We start from the raw sequence: 16,694 nt of genomic DNA, 5'->3' as shown, positions 1-16,694 counted from the left end.
AAATAAATGGCAGCCAGTGGAGCATAAATTGGGCTCGGAAAATAAATGGCAGCTATATAGCCATATAGCCCGAAAAAAACTCACAGCAATCCAGTGATTCGGACATGAAAGCTTTGGACAACACACCTGAGTATGCCTTACCTAGGGAAACTATGCAATTGGGGACTTGGAGACACATAGAGACGCATAGAGAAGACTGCTTGTGTTTTGCAAGGGGAGAGCAAGTGTTTGCCCCCTTCTGCCTGTAGCAGGGGGTTTAGACTGGGGAGAGGGCGCCCCCCTCCCATCCTGCCGGCCTCCCATTGGCTCTGCGAGGGCGGGGGGCGGGAGCGGCTGGGCATTTGCAGGGGCCAAAGCCTGCCATTCCCTCTCTCTCTCTCGCTAGCGCTTTATTTTTAGCCGGCCGCTCAGGTCGGCTGGGATCCCGTTGCAAGAGGAGAGTGGGAGGAGAGAGAGAAGGAGAGGGAGGAGGAGGCTGGGACCTCGGCGGAGAAGGGACCGCATGCCCGGCGGGGCTTCCTCCTCCTCCTCCTCTGGCTCCTGCTGCAGGGAGAGCGGCTTGGGGCTTCTTCTCCCGTTGGGCTACTGCGGCATCGCAGCCAGGGAAGGAAGGAAGGAGCTGCGTGGCCCTCGCCAATGGCCAGCCCCGAGGACGCCCCCCGCCCCGAGCCAGCCTTGGCCGAAGCCCAGCAATGGATCGAGGTAAGCCAAAGGGGAGCCGTCTCTCTCTCTCTCTGTGTGAAGTGATGCTTCTCTCTGCAGCATCGGGTTTTGGGGGGGATCTTTTAGGCAGTGTGGTCCCGCCTTTGCTGCTGCAGGATGGGACTCAAGCAGGAGCAGGTTAAACCAGTGGAAGCAGAGACTCGGACGCTGGAGGGAGCGGGGGGGGGGGGGGGGGAGAGACGTCTCTCTTGCCTTCCTCCTCCTCCTCCATCTCCTCCTCCTCCATCCTCCCGCTTAAGCTCTTAATCGCATTGGCTTCCTTCTCTTTCTCGGAATGCAATGCAACGGGAGATCGCCGGCAAAGAGCTAGCCTTTGGGACCCTAGGCTTGCTTTCTGGCAGGTTCAAGTGCAGGAGGAGGAAGAAGAGGAGGAGGAGGGACAATGGACCTGGCCCACGTGGGGATGGGTGGCCCACAGACAGAGAGAGGCACAGCCACAGAGAGCAGAGCAGGCAGCCTTTCTGCAGGGCTTGGTTTTGGGCTCTGAAACACAGCAAAGTGGCATTCCTCTCTCTTTCTCTCTCTGCATCCTTTCCATGTTGATCTACTGACCCAGGATTTGCATACCTACCTTTGTCTGTGTGTAGTTGTTTCTAGGCATTGGATGTTTGTTTACCTTGTGTCTGGATATGCTGGAATCCGCCCTGAGTCTCCTTGGGGAGATAGGGTGGAATACAAAGTATTATTATTATTGGGTTGTTGTATTATTATTATTATTATTATTATTATTATTATTAACTTTATTTGTACCCCACTGGCATCTCCCGGAGGACTCGATGCGGCTTACAAAGGCCAAGGCCTCAAAACACAACATAACAATACAAAACCTAAAGCAAATTAAAAACAATTAGAATCATAGAATCATAGAGTTGGAAGAGACCTCATGGGTCATCCAGTCCAACCCCCTGCCAAGAAGCAGGAATATTGCATTCAAATCACCCCTGACAGATGGCCATCCAGCCTCTGTTTAAAAGCTTCCAAAGAAGGAGCCTCCACCACACTCCGGGGCAGAGAGTCCCAATGTTGAACAGCTGTTACAGTCAGGAAGTTCTTCCTCATGTTCAGATGGATCTCCTCTCTTGTGGTTTGAAGCCATTGTTCCGCGTCCTAGTCTCCAAGGAAGCAGAAAACAAGCTTGCTCCCTCCTCCCTGTGGCTTCCTCTCACATATTTATACATGACTATCATATCTCCTCTCAGCCTTCTCTTCTTCAGGCTAAACATGCACAGCTTCTTAAGCCGCTCCTCATAGGGCTTGTTCTCCAGACCCTTGATCATTTTAGTCGCCCTCCTCTGGACACATTCCAGCTTGTCAATATCTCTCTTGAATTGTGGTGCCCAGAATTGGACACAATATTCCAGGTGTGGTCTAACCAAGGCAAAATAGAGGAGTAGCATGACTTCCTTAGATCTAGACACTATGCTCCTATTGATGCAGGCCAAAATCCCATTGGCTTTTTTTCCCGCCACATGATATTGTTGGCTCATGTTTAACTTGTTGTCCACCAGGACTCCAAGATCTTTTTCACACGTACTGCTCTCGAGCCAGGCATCTTCTCCCATTCTGTATCTTTGCAATAAAGCAATATTAAACAACAAGCAATAAACAATACACCAAGACACAATACAACTGGGCCGGGCCAGAGTAATGGGTACAGAATTAAAAGTGCTGATGTGACAGGTGATATGTGCAGTGTGCAGCAATCTTAATTCTAATAAAGTGCATCTGGGACTTGTTATTGGAGTTTTCCTATTCTGGAAAGGCACATCGGAACAGCCAGGTCTTCAAGTTCTTTCTAAAGACTGCCAATGTAGGGGCCTGTCTAAGATCTTTGGGGAGGGTGTTCCAGAGTCAGGGGGCCACCACAGAAAAGGCCCTGTCTTGCGTGCCCACCAAACGCGCCTGCGACGCAGGCGGAATCATGAGCAGGGCCTCTCCAGATGAACGAAGTGAGCGCGTGGGTTCATAGGTTGTTGTAGGTTTTTTTGGGCTATATGGCCATGGCCTCCTTTCTTGGGCTACTTCCAGTGTCTCAGCAGACAACCATTTTGCCTTCTTGGTTTTCTTTTTCTTTGGAACGTACTTTGTTGCCGCCTCCTGAACAATGTCGCGGACTTCTGTCCATAGTTCTTCTGGGACTCTGTTTACTAAATCTAGTCCTTCAAATCTGTTCTTCACTTCCACTGTATATTCGCTAGGAATGTTAGTGAGATCATATCTAACTGGTCTGTGTATTTTCCCTGATCTCTTTAGTTTTATTCTAAATTGGGCAATAAGAAGTTCGTGATCTGAGCTACAGTCAGCCCCAGGTCTTGTTTTCACCGACTGGATGGATGTTCGCCACCTTTGGCTGCAAAGGATGTAGTCAATCTGATTTCGGTGTTGACCGTCTGGAGAGGTCCATGTGTAAAGCCGTCTTTTAGGTTGTTGGAAGAGAGTATTCGTTATACACAGCGAGTTTTCCTGGCAAAATTCTATCAGCCTGCGTCCCGCTTCATTTTGTTCTCCCAGACCATGCTTGCCTGTGATCCCTGTTGTCATTTGACTTCCCACCTTGGCATTCCAGTCTCCTGTAATGAAAATAATGTCTCTTTTTGGTGTATTATCCAGTAGTTCCTGCAGATCCTCATAGAACTGATCTACTTCTGCTTCTCCAGCAGCTGTGGTTGGGGCGTATATTTGGATCACTGTAATGTTGAAAGGCTTTCCTTGCACTCGAATTGAGATCATTCTGTCATTTTTTGGGTTGTATCCAAGCACCGCTTTAGCGAATTTCTTATTAATTATGAAGGCTACTCCATTTCTTCGATGTTCCTCTTGTCCGCAGTAGTAGATCTGGTGGTCATCTGATGTGAAGTGGCCCATTCCAGTCCATTTCAGTTCGCTGACCCCCAGAATGTCTATCTTTAGTCTTGACATCTCACCAATAACAACATCCAATTTGCCCTGGCTCATAGATCTTACATTCCAGGTTCCTATGGTGTGTTGATCTTTAGAGCATCGGATTCGTCGTTCACCTCCAGTACCGTCGGCCGCTAGCCTTCCTTTCGGCTTTGAGCTAGCTGCGTCATCACATCTGGGGCTAGTTGAACTTATCCTCTGCTCCTCCCCAGTAGCATTTTGGCCATCTTCCGACCTGGGAGTCCCATCTTCCAGGTCGGAAGAAAGGAGGAAAGCAAAAGGAAACAGTGAAAAGGGGAGATATGCCCAGTTAAATGCGCAATTCCAGAGGTTAGCCAGAAGAGATAAGGAACTATTTTTAAATAAGCAATGCATGGAAGTGGAAGAAGACAACAGAATAGGAAGGACAAGAGACCTCTTCCAGAAAATTAGAAACATTGGAGGTAAATTTCAGGCAAAAATTGGCATGATAAGAAACAAAGATGGCAGGGACCTAACAGAAGCTGAAGAGATCAAGAGAAGGTGGCGAGACTATACAGAAGATCTGTATAGGAAGGATAATAATATTGAGGATAGTTTTGACGGTGTGGTGAATGAATTAGAACCAGACATCCTGAGGAGTGAGGTTGAATGGGCCTTAAGAAGCATTGCTAACAACAAGGCAGCAGGAGACGACGGGATCCCAGCTGAACTGTTTAAAATCTTAAAAGATGATGCTGTCAAGGTGATGCATGCCATTTGCCAGCAAATATGGAAAACACAAGAATGGCCATCAGACTGGAAAAAATCAACTTATATCCCCATACCAAAAAAGGGAAATGCAAAAGACTGCTCAAACTTCCGTACAGTGGCCCTTATTTCTCATGCCAGTAAGGTAATGCTCAAGATCCTGCAAGGAAGACTCCAGCAATACATGGAGCGAGAGTTGCCAGATGTTCAAGCTGGGTTTAGAAAAGGTAGAGGAACGAGAGACCAAATTGCCAATATCCGCTGGATAATGGAGAAAAGCAGGGAGTTTCAGAAAAACATCTACTTCTGCTTCATTGACTATTCTAAAGCCTTTGACTGTGTGGATCATAATAAATTGTGGCAAGTTCTTAGTGGGATGGGCATACCAAGCCACCTTGTCTCTCTCCTGAGGAATCTGTACAAGGACCAAGAAGCAACTGTAAGAACTGACCAAGGAACAACAGACTGGTTCAAGATTGGGAAAGGCGTACGGCAAGGCTGCATCCTCTCACCCAACCTTTTTAACTTGTATGCAGAACACATCATGCGATGTGCGGGGCTGGATGAATGCAAAGCTGGGGTGAAAATTGCTGGAAGAAACATTAACAACCTCAGATATGCAGATGACACCACTCTGATGGCCGAAAGCGAGGAGGAGCTTAGGAGCCTTCTAATCAAGGTGAAAGAAGAAAGCGCAAAAGCCGGATTGCAGCTAAACGTCAAAAAAACCAAGATTATGGCAACAAGAATGATTGACAACTGGAAAATAGAGGGAGAAACCGTGGAGGCCGTGACAGACTTTGTATTTCTAGGTGCAAAGATTACTGCAGATGCAGACTGTGGCCAGGAAATCAGAAGACGCTTACTTCTTGGGAGGAGAGCAATGTCCAGTCTCGATAAAATAGTAAAGAGTAGAGACATCAGACTGGCAACAAAGATCCGCATAGTCAAAGCCATGGTATTCCCTGTAGTCACCTACGGATGTGAGAGCTGGACCTTCGGGAAGGCTGAGCGAAGGAAGATCGATGCTTTTGAGCTGTGGTGCTGGAGGAAAGTGCTGAGAGTGCCTTGGACTGCGAGAAGATCCAACCAGTCCATCCTCCAGGAAATAAAGCCCGACTGCTCACTGGAGGGAAAGATACTAGAGACAAAGTTGAAGTACTTTGGCCACATCATGAGGAGACAGGAAAGCCTAGAGAAGACAATTATGCTGGGGAAAGTGGAAGGCAAAAGGAAGAGGGGCCGACCAAGGGCAAGATGGATGGATGGCATCCTTGAAGTGACTGGACTGACCTTGAAGGAGCTGGGGGTGGTGACGGCCGACAGGGAGCTCTGGCGTGGGCTGGTCCATGAGGTCACGAAGAGTCGGAGACGACTGAACGAATGAACAACAACAACATGGCCATGGCCTAGAGCAGGGGTCCTCGAACTTTTTAAACTGGGGGCCAGTTCATTGTCCCTCAGATCGTTAGAGGGCCGGACTATAGTTTTAAAAAAAATCAATTAAAAAATTCCTATGCACATTGCACATATCTTATTCTGCCTGGGCGTGTTTTTCTTCTTCAGCTGCTTGCTTTACTTGTAAAAGTCCTCTGTCACCAGACTTTCTTCTCCTTCTTCTTCTTCTTGTTGTTCTTGTTCTTGTTGTTCTTCTTCTTATTATTAACACAACAAAATGAGCTCACAGCAGACACTGCTGGCTGTTGAATTGGATCACACTTCCCAAGTGTCTAGGACTGTGTGATGTATTGGCGAATAATGTGTGCAAATCCCAGTAAGATGGCCTTCTGAAACTGGCAGATGGTAATTTTGTCAGCACTGATTGTGTTTAAGTGCAGGCCAAGGTCTTTAGGCACTGCACCCAGTGTGCCGATCACCACTGGGACCACCTTTACTGATTTGTGCCAGAGTCTTTGCAGTTCAGTTTTTAAATCCTCCTCCTCCTCCTCCTCCTCCTCCTCCTCCTCCTCCTCCTCCTCCTCCTCCTCCTCCTCCTTATTATGTTATTATGTAGTATTCAAAAGGAACAGGGTGCCCAGATAGCCAAAGTTTATATGCCACTTCCAGACAGGGCCTATATCCCAGGATCTGATCCCAAGTTTTTTGTTTATCCCAGATTATCTGGCAGTGTGGACTCATATAATCCAGTTTAAAGCAGAAAACCTGGGATTGGATCCTGGGATATAGGACCTGTCTGGAAGGGTCCTTAACTATTTTCAGACCCTGCTCCTGGGTAGGAAAAAGGTCCACAACATTAATAATAATATAATTCTCACCATCCTCTCTCTCCGAAATGACTCAAGGCAGCTTCCAAATGCAAAGGCAAATATTCAGCGCCATATACAGTACAATCATAAAAACACAATAAAATAACAAATAAATCATAGCTAAAAGTGAGTGTAAAACAGACTCTGTGGGGAGGATAAACGATCAGGCGGAAGGAGGGGGGAATAATAATAATAGTAATAATAATAATAATAATAATAATAATAACCTTGGCCTGCACTTAAACCCAATCGGCGCTAACAAAATTACCATCTGCCAGCTGCAGAAGGCCACCTTACTGGGATCTGCACGCATTATTCACCGATACATCACACAGTCCTAGACACTTGGGAAGTGTCTGACGTGTAATCCAATACAAAGCCAGCAGAGTGGTCTTGTGTGCTGTGGACTCATCTTGTTGTGTTTCAAATAGCAACAACAACAACAACAACAATAATACTTTATTTATAACCTGCCCTCTCTTCCCGAAGGGACTCAGGGTGGTTTCCAAAGAACAACAAAAATGGCAAACATTCAGTGCCAAAAACAAACAATAATCAAGATGAAACATGAAATAAAATGAACTCAATATAACTTATAGCCAACATTGTCATCAAAGGGCCCTTCCAGACAGACCCTGTATCCCAGGATCTGATCCCAGGTTTTCTGCTTTAGGCCTGAGTATATGAGTCTCCACTGCCAGATATTCTGGGATAAACAGAGAGCCTGGGATAGAGGGCCTATGTGGAAGAGCCCAAAGTTCCCTCCACAGAGGAAAATCAGAACAGAGGAGGAGATAGGACATCAAAGATAAGAGCAAAACATACTAAGCAAGGCTGCCTATACACATAAGGGACCCTAAAGGACCAAAAAAGACAAACACAATTTTTTTCTTTTTTATATTGAGTACATAATAGTGCAATCTGTGAATAGGTTATAAACAACTATTGCGTATACACACTGTAAATATTAAAGTATTTCTGTATTATCTATTCACCTTTTTACAGAATTAATTCTTCTTTTCACATTTTTTTAATTTTTCTGCCCTCCCATCACCCTTCACCATACCCCCTCCCCACCACATTTTCCTCTACATCAGTGGTTCTCAACCTGTGGGTCCCCAGGTGTTTTGGCCTTCAACTTCCAGATATCCTAACAGGTGGTAAACTGGCTGGGATTTCTGGGAGTTGTAAGCCAAAACACCTGTGGACCTACAGGTTGAGAACCACTGATCTATATCTTTATATTTAACCATGAACATAGTTTTCTTAATCTTTGTACAATATCTATAATGGCTTCACCACTTTCTATCCATTTAATATAAGACACCAATTTCTCTTTAATTTCTCTTCCGTTTTCTCCTCCTGTGTATCCTCTCGAACTATACATGCTATAATGTCTGATTGGACTTGATCGAACAGGTAAATTATTCCAGCTTATCAAATTCAATTTTTTCTATCTCTCCATCCCCATGCTATTACTGCCTAGAATCATTGCTTGTTGTTGTTGTTTTTGCATTAATCTTATTGATCTCTATTATTGCCATTAACATAAAATCTGTATCTACCTTAATTGGTATATTAAATAGTTTCTCTGTTTTCTTTGGTATCTTTTTGGCATGGGAGTCCTGTGTGTCTAGTTTGGTTCAATTCCATCGTTGGTGGAGTTCAAAATGCCCTTTGATTGTAGGTGAACTATAAATCACAGCAACTACAACTCCCAAATAACAAAATCATATTTTTTTTAGTGATGGTTACTCATTGTGTTGTTAGGCGTATTCTGTCCAAATTTGATGTCAATTCGCCCAGTGGTTTTTGAGTTATGTTAATCCCACAAATGAACATTATCTTTATATTTATATAGATGAACCTCACTGCAAACCCAACAGAATTCTGAGAATTTTGACCAGAAGGTTTTCAAGGCAGGTTTCTGTGATCCAAAGAGAGGTTGTTTTCTTCAAGTGGAATATAATCATTTCTATGTTATATGGATGCTTGTGTAGTGCTTGGTCCAGTATTTTTTACATCGCATCTCTCCCATGTGAGTTCAAGAAGATAATAAGCTCTTTGTCTATATCAGGCTTGAAAAGGATTCGAATCACTCTGGTCTCAAGCAAGGAAAGTCTCAGCCCTGCTTCCATTGCATTTATTTATCCAATATTTATAAAAGTATTGAGTCTGCTTTCAGCCAACAAAAAAGGTTTGCAAGGCAATTTACAAATTTAAAAATGGTAAGAAATGTTAAGATCAGTTTCTTGCTATTTTGGGGGCCTTTGTTGTGTTGTATGGTTGCTTGGTTGCATATCATTTCCATCCTCGAAAGGAGTGTATAAGTGATAGCAGCTCACCCACACGTTTCCTCTCCATACTGTTACTGATCTAGTTACTTTTCTCACCGTCTGGCTCGATTCCAATACTGCTGTCCCACTTGGAGAAAAGTCTGGAGCAGTGGAATTCAATATAGTAAAATAGAAGAGAGTTCCCACACAAGATTTTAGGTTTAAAAAATGAACAAGATTAAACACACTCTGAATAATATTATATATATATATGCGAATAGGAAAAACACATGTTTAGCTACAATTGGTTTGGTCCCTATGTCTTCTAGTATATGCCTTTGTGCATAGTTTCCATTCAGGTCCCCTGGATTTGTTAAACCCAAATAAATATTTTGGATAGATAATAGAGTTTATTATGCAATTGATTTAAGGCACCTGTCAACCATATCTTTAAGAATGTGGAAGGGGGGTGTTGTTTTTTTCCTACAGCATAACTACTTCTTTTATCATCGCCTGATAAGAGATAATGAGAGTGATTCATAGTCTCTGAACAATTCCTTCACTCCTGACTAACTTCAGTATGTTGGACTGTATTTACTTACGAGTAAGTCTGCAAAGCACAGCAGTTGACAAATAATAATAATAATGATGATGATAATAATAATAATAATAATAAACCTTTATTTATACCCCGCTAAGGACTCGGTGCGGCTTACAAGAGGCCAAGGCCCAACACATCAATAAAAACAACAGCATAACAAGTACAACAATAAATAAACTCATAAACAAACAATAAACATTAAAACAATAGCAATAAACATTAGACCAGTGTTTCTCAACCTGGGGGTCGGGACCCCTGTGGGGGTCGCAAAGGGGTGTCAGAGGGGTCGCCAAAGACAATCAGAAAACACAGTATTTCCTGATGGTCATGGGGATTCCATGTAGGAAGTTTGAACCAATTTTATCGTTGGTGGAGTTCAGAATGTTCTTTGATTGTAATGAACTATAAATCCCAGCAACTACAACTCCCAAAAGTCAAGGTCTGTTTTCCCCAGGCTCCACCAGTGTTCACATTTGTGCATATTGAGTATTTGTGCCAAGTTTGGTCCAGATCCACCATTGTGTGAGTCCACGGTGCTCTCTGGATATAGGTGAACTACAACTCCCAAACTCAAGGCCAATACCCACCAAACCCTTCCAGTGTTTTCCTTTGGTCATGGGAGTTCTGTGTGGTAAATTAGGTTCAAATTCAACGATGGTGGAGTTCAGAATGCTCTTTAATTATAGGTGAACTATAAATCCCAGCAACTACAACTCCCAAATTACAAAGTCAATCCTCCCCCAACCCCACTAGCATTTACATGTGGGTGCATTGGGTATTTGTGCCCAGTTTGGTCCAGTGAATGAAAATACATCTTGAATATCTGATATTTACATTATGATTTATAACAGTAGTAAAATGACCGTTATGAAGTAGCAACAAAAACAATGTTATGGTTGGGGGTCACCACCACAGGAGGGACTGTATTAAGGGGTCACGGCATTAGGAAGGTTGAGAACCATTGCATTAGACAATAACACCATGACACATTTAAACTAAGGCCGGGCCAAATGTAATGATTAAAATTTTTAAATGCTGAACATGACAGGTGAGATGGATAGGTTTTTGGAGATAAGTGTGGTGTGCAGACAATCTTAATCTCTAGTAAAGTACAATTGGGACATGATGCTAGGAGTTTCCTATTCTGGGAAGGCACACTGGAACAACCACGTCTTCAAGCTCTTCCTAAAGACTGCCAATGTTGGGGCTTGTCTGATATCCTTAGGGAGAGAGTTCCAGAGTCGGGGGGCCACCACGGAGAAGCCCCTGTCCCTCGTCCCCACCAATCGTGCTTGCGACGCAGGTGGGATCGTGAGCAGGGCCTCTCCAGATGATCGGAGAGATCGTGTGGGTTCATATATAGAGATGCGGTCATGCAGGTATGCGGGTCCCAACCGTTTAGGGCTTTGTAGGTAAGCACCTGCACCTTGAATTGGGACTGGAAAATGAACGGCAGCTAATGGAGCTCCTTAAACAGGAGGGTTGACCTCTCTCTGTAAGGAGCACCAGTTAACAACCTGACTGCCGCCCGTTGGACCAGTTGGAATTTCCAGGCCGTTTTCAAGGGCAGCCCCATGTAGAGCGCATTACAGTAGTCCAATCTGGAGGTGACTAAGGTATGGACTACCCTGGCCAGATCCTCCTTCATGAGGTACGGTCTTATTTGCATAGGAATCTGTCTCACAGCTACATGTGCTTTCTATTTAAATACTAAGCCCATCAGTTTAAACCTGATTTGGACAATTTCCTTTAAAAAATACATGAGTTGCAGAGACAGTTTGTCTAGAGCAGTGTTTCCCAACCTTTTTTTTTAACCAGGGACTACTCTACTTTGATTTTTTTTTGTTAGCAGGGATTACAAGATTCAAGAATAATAAACTGCGTTAATCTAAAAATAAACTTTAATCAAAACTTTTAACATATTCATTAAACTTAATAGTAACACAAATTAAGAGTACTATTATAATATAAAAAGAACATAGAAAATTAAATTCAATTTGCATCAATGTGATTTTTGTCACGTTGCCAGGGCTCTGCCTTATTTAGGTAGAGATGAACCAAACTCCCACCCTTAATTGCTTTCACCCATGAACTCTTACTTACAGATTACTAAACCTTTAGAACTAATACTTACATTAACCCTTCCATCACCAAGCACCATCAACTGCAGAACATATGACAAATTTTGAACTTGCATCTTGTTTACAAGTTGTGTAATCCTGGGGCTAATATTATTGCTCAAAGCTACATGCATATCACTTACTTTCAATCGATTCCTGGACTTGTTTTTAATTACCAGCAAAGCAGAAAGCCCTTGTTCACATAAATAAGTTGTGGAGAAGAGCATAAAGTAGTGCAAGGCGATTCCTCAAATTTTAGTGTAAAATTTGCTTTTTTACACCAAAACTCCTCAAGAGAATTAGATTAAAACACATCCTTGCAGTTTCTATAATTTTGAAATTCAGTAAACTCTTCCTGGATTGAGATTAAGTGTAACAAACAAAAGCTATATTGTCTTTTTTGTAACAACTTAAATTCATTTCAATCATCATTAAATCAGTCAAAAATTAATATTAATATTGAGGACTCATGGTCAGTAGAACTACTGTCGAATTACTAAACAGTAAAACAGAATCACTTACACATCCGAGCAAGACAAAAGAATGCGTTCGACTGAGTGGCGTGAGTACGTGACACGTGATGTCAATTGCTTGCCCTCTCCCCGGCTTTCCGTGCTTGCCCACATAGCAACAGATTCATTAAAATGAATAAAGGTTTCAAATTTTAAATATTTCATAGACCATATTTTAGTTATTGTGGACCTCTAGTGGTCCATAGACCATAGGTTGGGAACCACTGGTTGAGAGTCAGACATCGCAACAGATTGCTGTGCTTGATGCAATACTGAAGGAAACACTTCTGATCATTTCTTCATGGCGTTGTGGAAATTGTGAGGTCTCATAATATAAAATCATTTATTTATTTATTTACTATATTTAGATACCGCCCCTCTCAGCCCAGAGGCAACTCTGGGCGGTTCACAAATTGGCAACAACAATTATAACAACAATTATAACAAGTAAAAACAAGAAATTCTGTCAAAAATAATAGCATATGATATAAAAATATATAAAAACTATACAAACCTTAAAACATTATCGTGAGTGTCACCATGTCAAATCATTATTTCATTGCGTTATCAAGTAGTTCCATAATTCTGTTTAGCTATGCTGTATTTGGGAAGGCCTCAAAAAGCCAGGTTTTCACCTTTTTTCGAAAAGTCAGGAGGGAGGGAGCCGATCTTATATCTCTAGGCAGGGCGTTCCACAGCCAAGGGGCCACCACTGAGAAGGCCCTGTCTCTCACCCCGCCAGATGTATCTGCAAAGAAGGCGGGAGCGAGAGCAGGGCCTCCCCAGAAGATCTTAACGTCCTGGATGGTTCATACGTTTAGATAGGTAAGTTGGACCAAAACCAGCACTTTGAATTGTGCCCGAAAGCAAACAGGCAGCCAGTGGAGCTGGAGCAACAGTGGAGTTGGCTTCATGTTATGGGTGATTGGAGTTGTTAAGTCTGGTCTGGAGTCCATAGAATGGTGTCGCAGAATTGCAGTGAATTCTGACTTAAATCTAGAAATGTTTGGTACTGTTGGTGTAATGTGATGTCCATACTGGAGATACCTGGATTGCCAATCTGCTAATAATCCATTAGAAGCCTAGAACAAAGCCCAGCCTTGGATCCTGACTTGTTAGGAACGTAACATGCTACAAAATCTGGTGTGGATATACTGCAAAACAAGCCAGCACTGTCAATTTCCTGGTTTGCTTAACCTCTCCTACTAGTAGGGAGACCCAAATGGAAGTGACTAAGCATCCTGTACTAGCAGTGACAGACTTCATAGCAAGGTTGACTTACTATTATGCATGAACTATCCCTGTATATGATTTGACAAAGGTGACAACAAAATATATTGTTCAAATCCGGCTTTAGGACAGGGAATTAGAAAACATAAGGGCATCTAGAGTTTGGCTTCTGTTCTGTATTATATACAGATTTGCAGGGCCAGAGAGACTTTATTTTTTAAAAAAGTGGAGTGTGGGTTGAATGAAGATTTCAAAATGTCAAGTACTCCTTAAGGATTGCATGCCGCTGCCCACCCTGATTTGTGCTATGCGAGATGAAACATAATAGTTGGCTGTACTGGACTAGCCTTAAAATAGATATTAATGTAACACTGCACATGAGTTGTCTGTCTTTATGAGTGTATATATAGAGCTGTTTGCTGCATCCACAAGAATGGTTCAGTTGGTGTGGATTCTGGAGACAAGTTGGAGTTCAACTGTGGATTTGCTAGGTAGTCTTTGGCAAGGAAATATGTCCAAAGGTTTTTCTGAACAATCAGATTAATATGGGAATAGATTTTGTTTCTTCCTTGTAGCTTCCTGTATGCTTTTGAGGATATGGCATTTTCTTAGAGCTTTATCACACCAGCCTGTTGTCTCAGAGCAATCACGTTATTTAAGCACACAGAAACATACAAACATGGAAAGTATCACTTTCACATCTTATCTTCAGTAATGTTATGGTACGGCTCTAATGCCACATGTTTTGGCAATCAGTCTTCTGCACTGCTTCACTTGACCTATTGTGTATTTTCTAACCCTGTTTGACTAGGCTTGGTCCCTATGTAAGTCGCCCCGAGTTCCTTCGGGGAGATGGTTGTGGGATACAAATATAAAGTTATTATTGTTTGAAACACAACAAGATGAGTCCACAGCAGACAAGATCACTCTGCTGGCTGTTGAATTGGATCACACGTCGGACACTTCCCAAGTGTCTAGGACTGTGTGATGTATCGGCGAATAATGTGTGCAGATCGCAGTAAGGTGGCCATGCAGATCCCAGTAAGGTGGCCTTCTGCAGCTGGCAGATGGTAATTTTGTCAGCGCCGATTGTGTTTAAGTGCAGGCCAAGGTCTTTAGGCGCTGCACCCAGTGTGCCGATCTCCACTGGGACCACCTTTACTGGCTCGTGGTGGAGTCTTTGTGGAGTCTTTGCAGTTCGATCTTTAAATCCTCATATCGTGTCAGCTTTTCCAGTTTTTCTTCAATCCTGCTGTCACCTGGGATTGCAACATAGACAATCCATAAAAATTAATATTGTTGTTATTATTATTATTATTATTATTATTATTATTATTTATACTGCATGTTATGATTCCACAGGGGTTGCTTACTTACAGGATACCAACTGCATTATATGGCAGTGTAGACTCAGGGCCCTTTCACATTGCTGAATAAAATCCTACATTTTCTGCTTTGAACTGGAATATATGGCAGTGTGGACTCAGTTAACTCAGTTCAAAGCAGCTATTGTGGGATTTTCTGCCTTGATATTCTGGGTTATATGACTGTGTGGAAGGACCCTCATATAATCCAGTTCAAAGATTATAATGTGCATTACCTGCTATGATAATCTGGATTATATGATAGCGTAGAAAGTGCCATAGTTATTCTCAGTTTCTTACACGGGAACTCTTTATTTTATTATAGCATTTTTCCTCTCCCATTGTGGAGTACACATCTCTGGCGCCTTCTACACAGCCAGATAATCCAGGTTATCAAAGCAGAATATCCACATTATCTGATTTGAACTGGATTATTTCATCCTACATAGAATCCAGTTCAAAGCAAATAATGTGGATTTTATACAGCTGCGTAAAAGGAATCTATTAGTTTTTTGTTTGTTAAGGGGCTGAGTAAATGGCAACAAAGCAATATGTCTCCCACCTGTTACACATGTGGATGATATCACAGTATGATCAGAGGAATTACTACAATAAGAGGAACTCTTTGGCAATTTATATGAAAATACTTTAATCTAGGCCAATTGTTTCCAACCTTTTTTATTTTTTTGAACAGGGACCACTTTGGCCAGGGACTATTTTGACCAGGGACTACTCTCTACTCTCCAATATTAGTATCAGAAGGATTACAAATCGGTTTTTGGTCAACTTTAGATCTGGTTAGGGGTGATGATTCAGAAAATTGCATTGGATAGACGACATCAGCTGTAGTTTCTGATACAGAACATATGCCATGGTCAGCGACAGGGAAGGAGTGGCTGGCGGTGCAAAAGGTGCGGAGATAAAATAAAATAAATAAATAAAGAGAAAGGAGGATCACGACTAGATTTTTGTCCTTGTGACCCAATGGTGGACCGCAGCCCACAGGTTAAGAACCACTGCTCTAGGATGTACGTAAAATATTCTATGATTTTTTTTTATTCAGCTACTATTTACATTATTGATATGTGTACACACAAGAGTACTGTTGTGTCTATTTGTTCATGTTTAGCTTGCTGCTTACTTGTGCTTCTATCCAGTCTTGCAGCAATATGTGGGTGGAGGTCAAGCAACAGAGGATTCCTAATTGCTTCAAATAAAGAGAACAGTATTCAGCAGATGCAGAGATTGCAAACAGATGAGAATACAGTATTAGCAATTTGGATATCCAGTTGGCTGAAAATATTCAGTTGGAAACATTTCACTGCCATTTGGAAATGAGGTCAGAAATCTGGTTTTGTGGGATTAAGGTTTTGGCAGCATATAACCAATGGCTTTGGGCATGAAATATTCATTTTTATTACTTAGCATTTTGTGAATAATCCTAAATATTAAAGTTGGCCTGTGGCTAGTCAAGGATTGAGTGAGGGGCAGTATTCCTTTGATGGGATTCGCAGATTGAAACTGAAAATTGGGTGGCATTTAAATGAACAAACTATGTGGAGAAAGCTTGCAAAGAAACACCATATTTGGTGAAAAGGAGGAATACCCATCTGTGTAAGGTGTGATGGGTGAAGTCACAAAACGGCATATTTGGGGTTGGCATCCATGGAAGAGCCACAGGAATAGTCTAATGTGGCCTCCATACTGTTTTTTTTTAAGCAAAATGTCTATCCAGGGCCTTCTACAAGAGGATTTTGGAGGGGCAGCATTTCAGCCTGCCCTTCTTATCCACAGATTTTGTATCCACATATTCATCTATCCATAGTTTGAAAATATTATTAAAAAATCCAAAAAGGCAAACCTTGATCCTGCCATTTTATCCAAAGTACACAATTTTATTGTGACATTGTATATAATGGGTCATGAACATCCATGGTCCTGAGCCACCATGAATATAAAAGTCCATGGATG

The 16,694-nt window shown here is 42.5% G+C and overlaps 1 protein-coding gene across 2 annotated transcripts in view; it reads left to right on the top strand.

Moving 5' to 3' along the window:
* The first annotated feature begins 336 nt into the window (after positions 1-336).
* The window catches only part of LIMCH1 (LIM and calponin homology domains 1), a 341,273-nt gene continuing 324,915 nt past the window's right edge, over positions 337-16,694 (top strand). The window contains exon 1 of one of the 2 annotated variants that reach the window (XM_067468791.1): positions 337-702. In XM_067468791.1, the coding sequence (XP_067324892.1) occupies positions 637-702 (66 nt within the window). In that variant the 5' untranslated portion in view covers positions 337-636. The remainder of the gene's footprint in view (positions 703-16,694) is intronic. The other variant, XM_067468792.1, reaches the window with a different exon arrangement.

Source organism: Anolis sagrei, chromosome 5 (genome assembly GCF_037176765.1).
Source record: "Anolis sagrei isolate rAnoSag1 chromosome 5, rAnoSag1.mat, whole genome shotgun sequence".
NCBI lineage: Eukaryota > Metazoa > Chordata > Lepidosauria > Squamata > Dactyloidae > Anolis > Anolis sagrei.
This window is presented reverse-complemented; position numbering and strand designations above follow the sequence as displayed.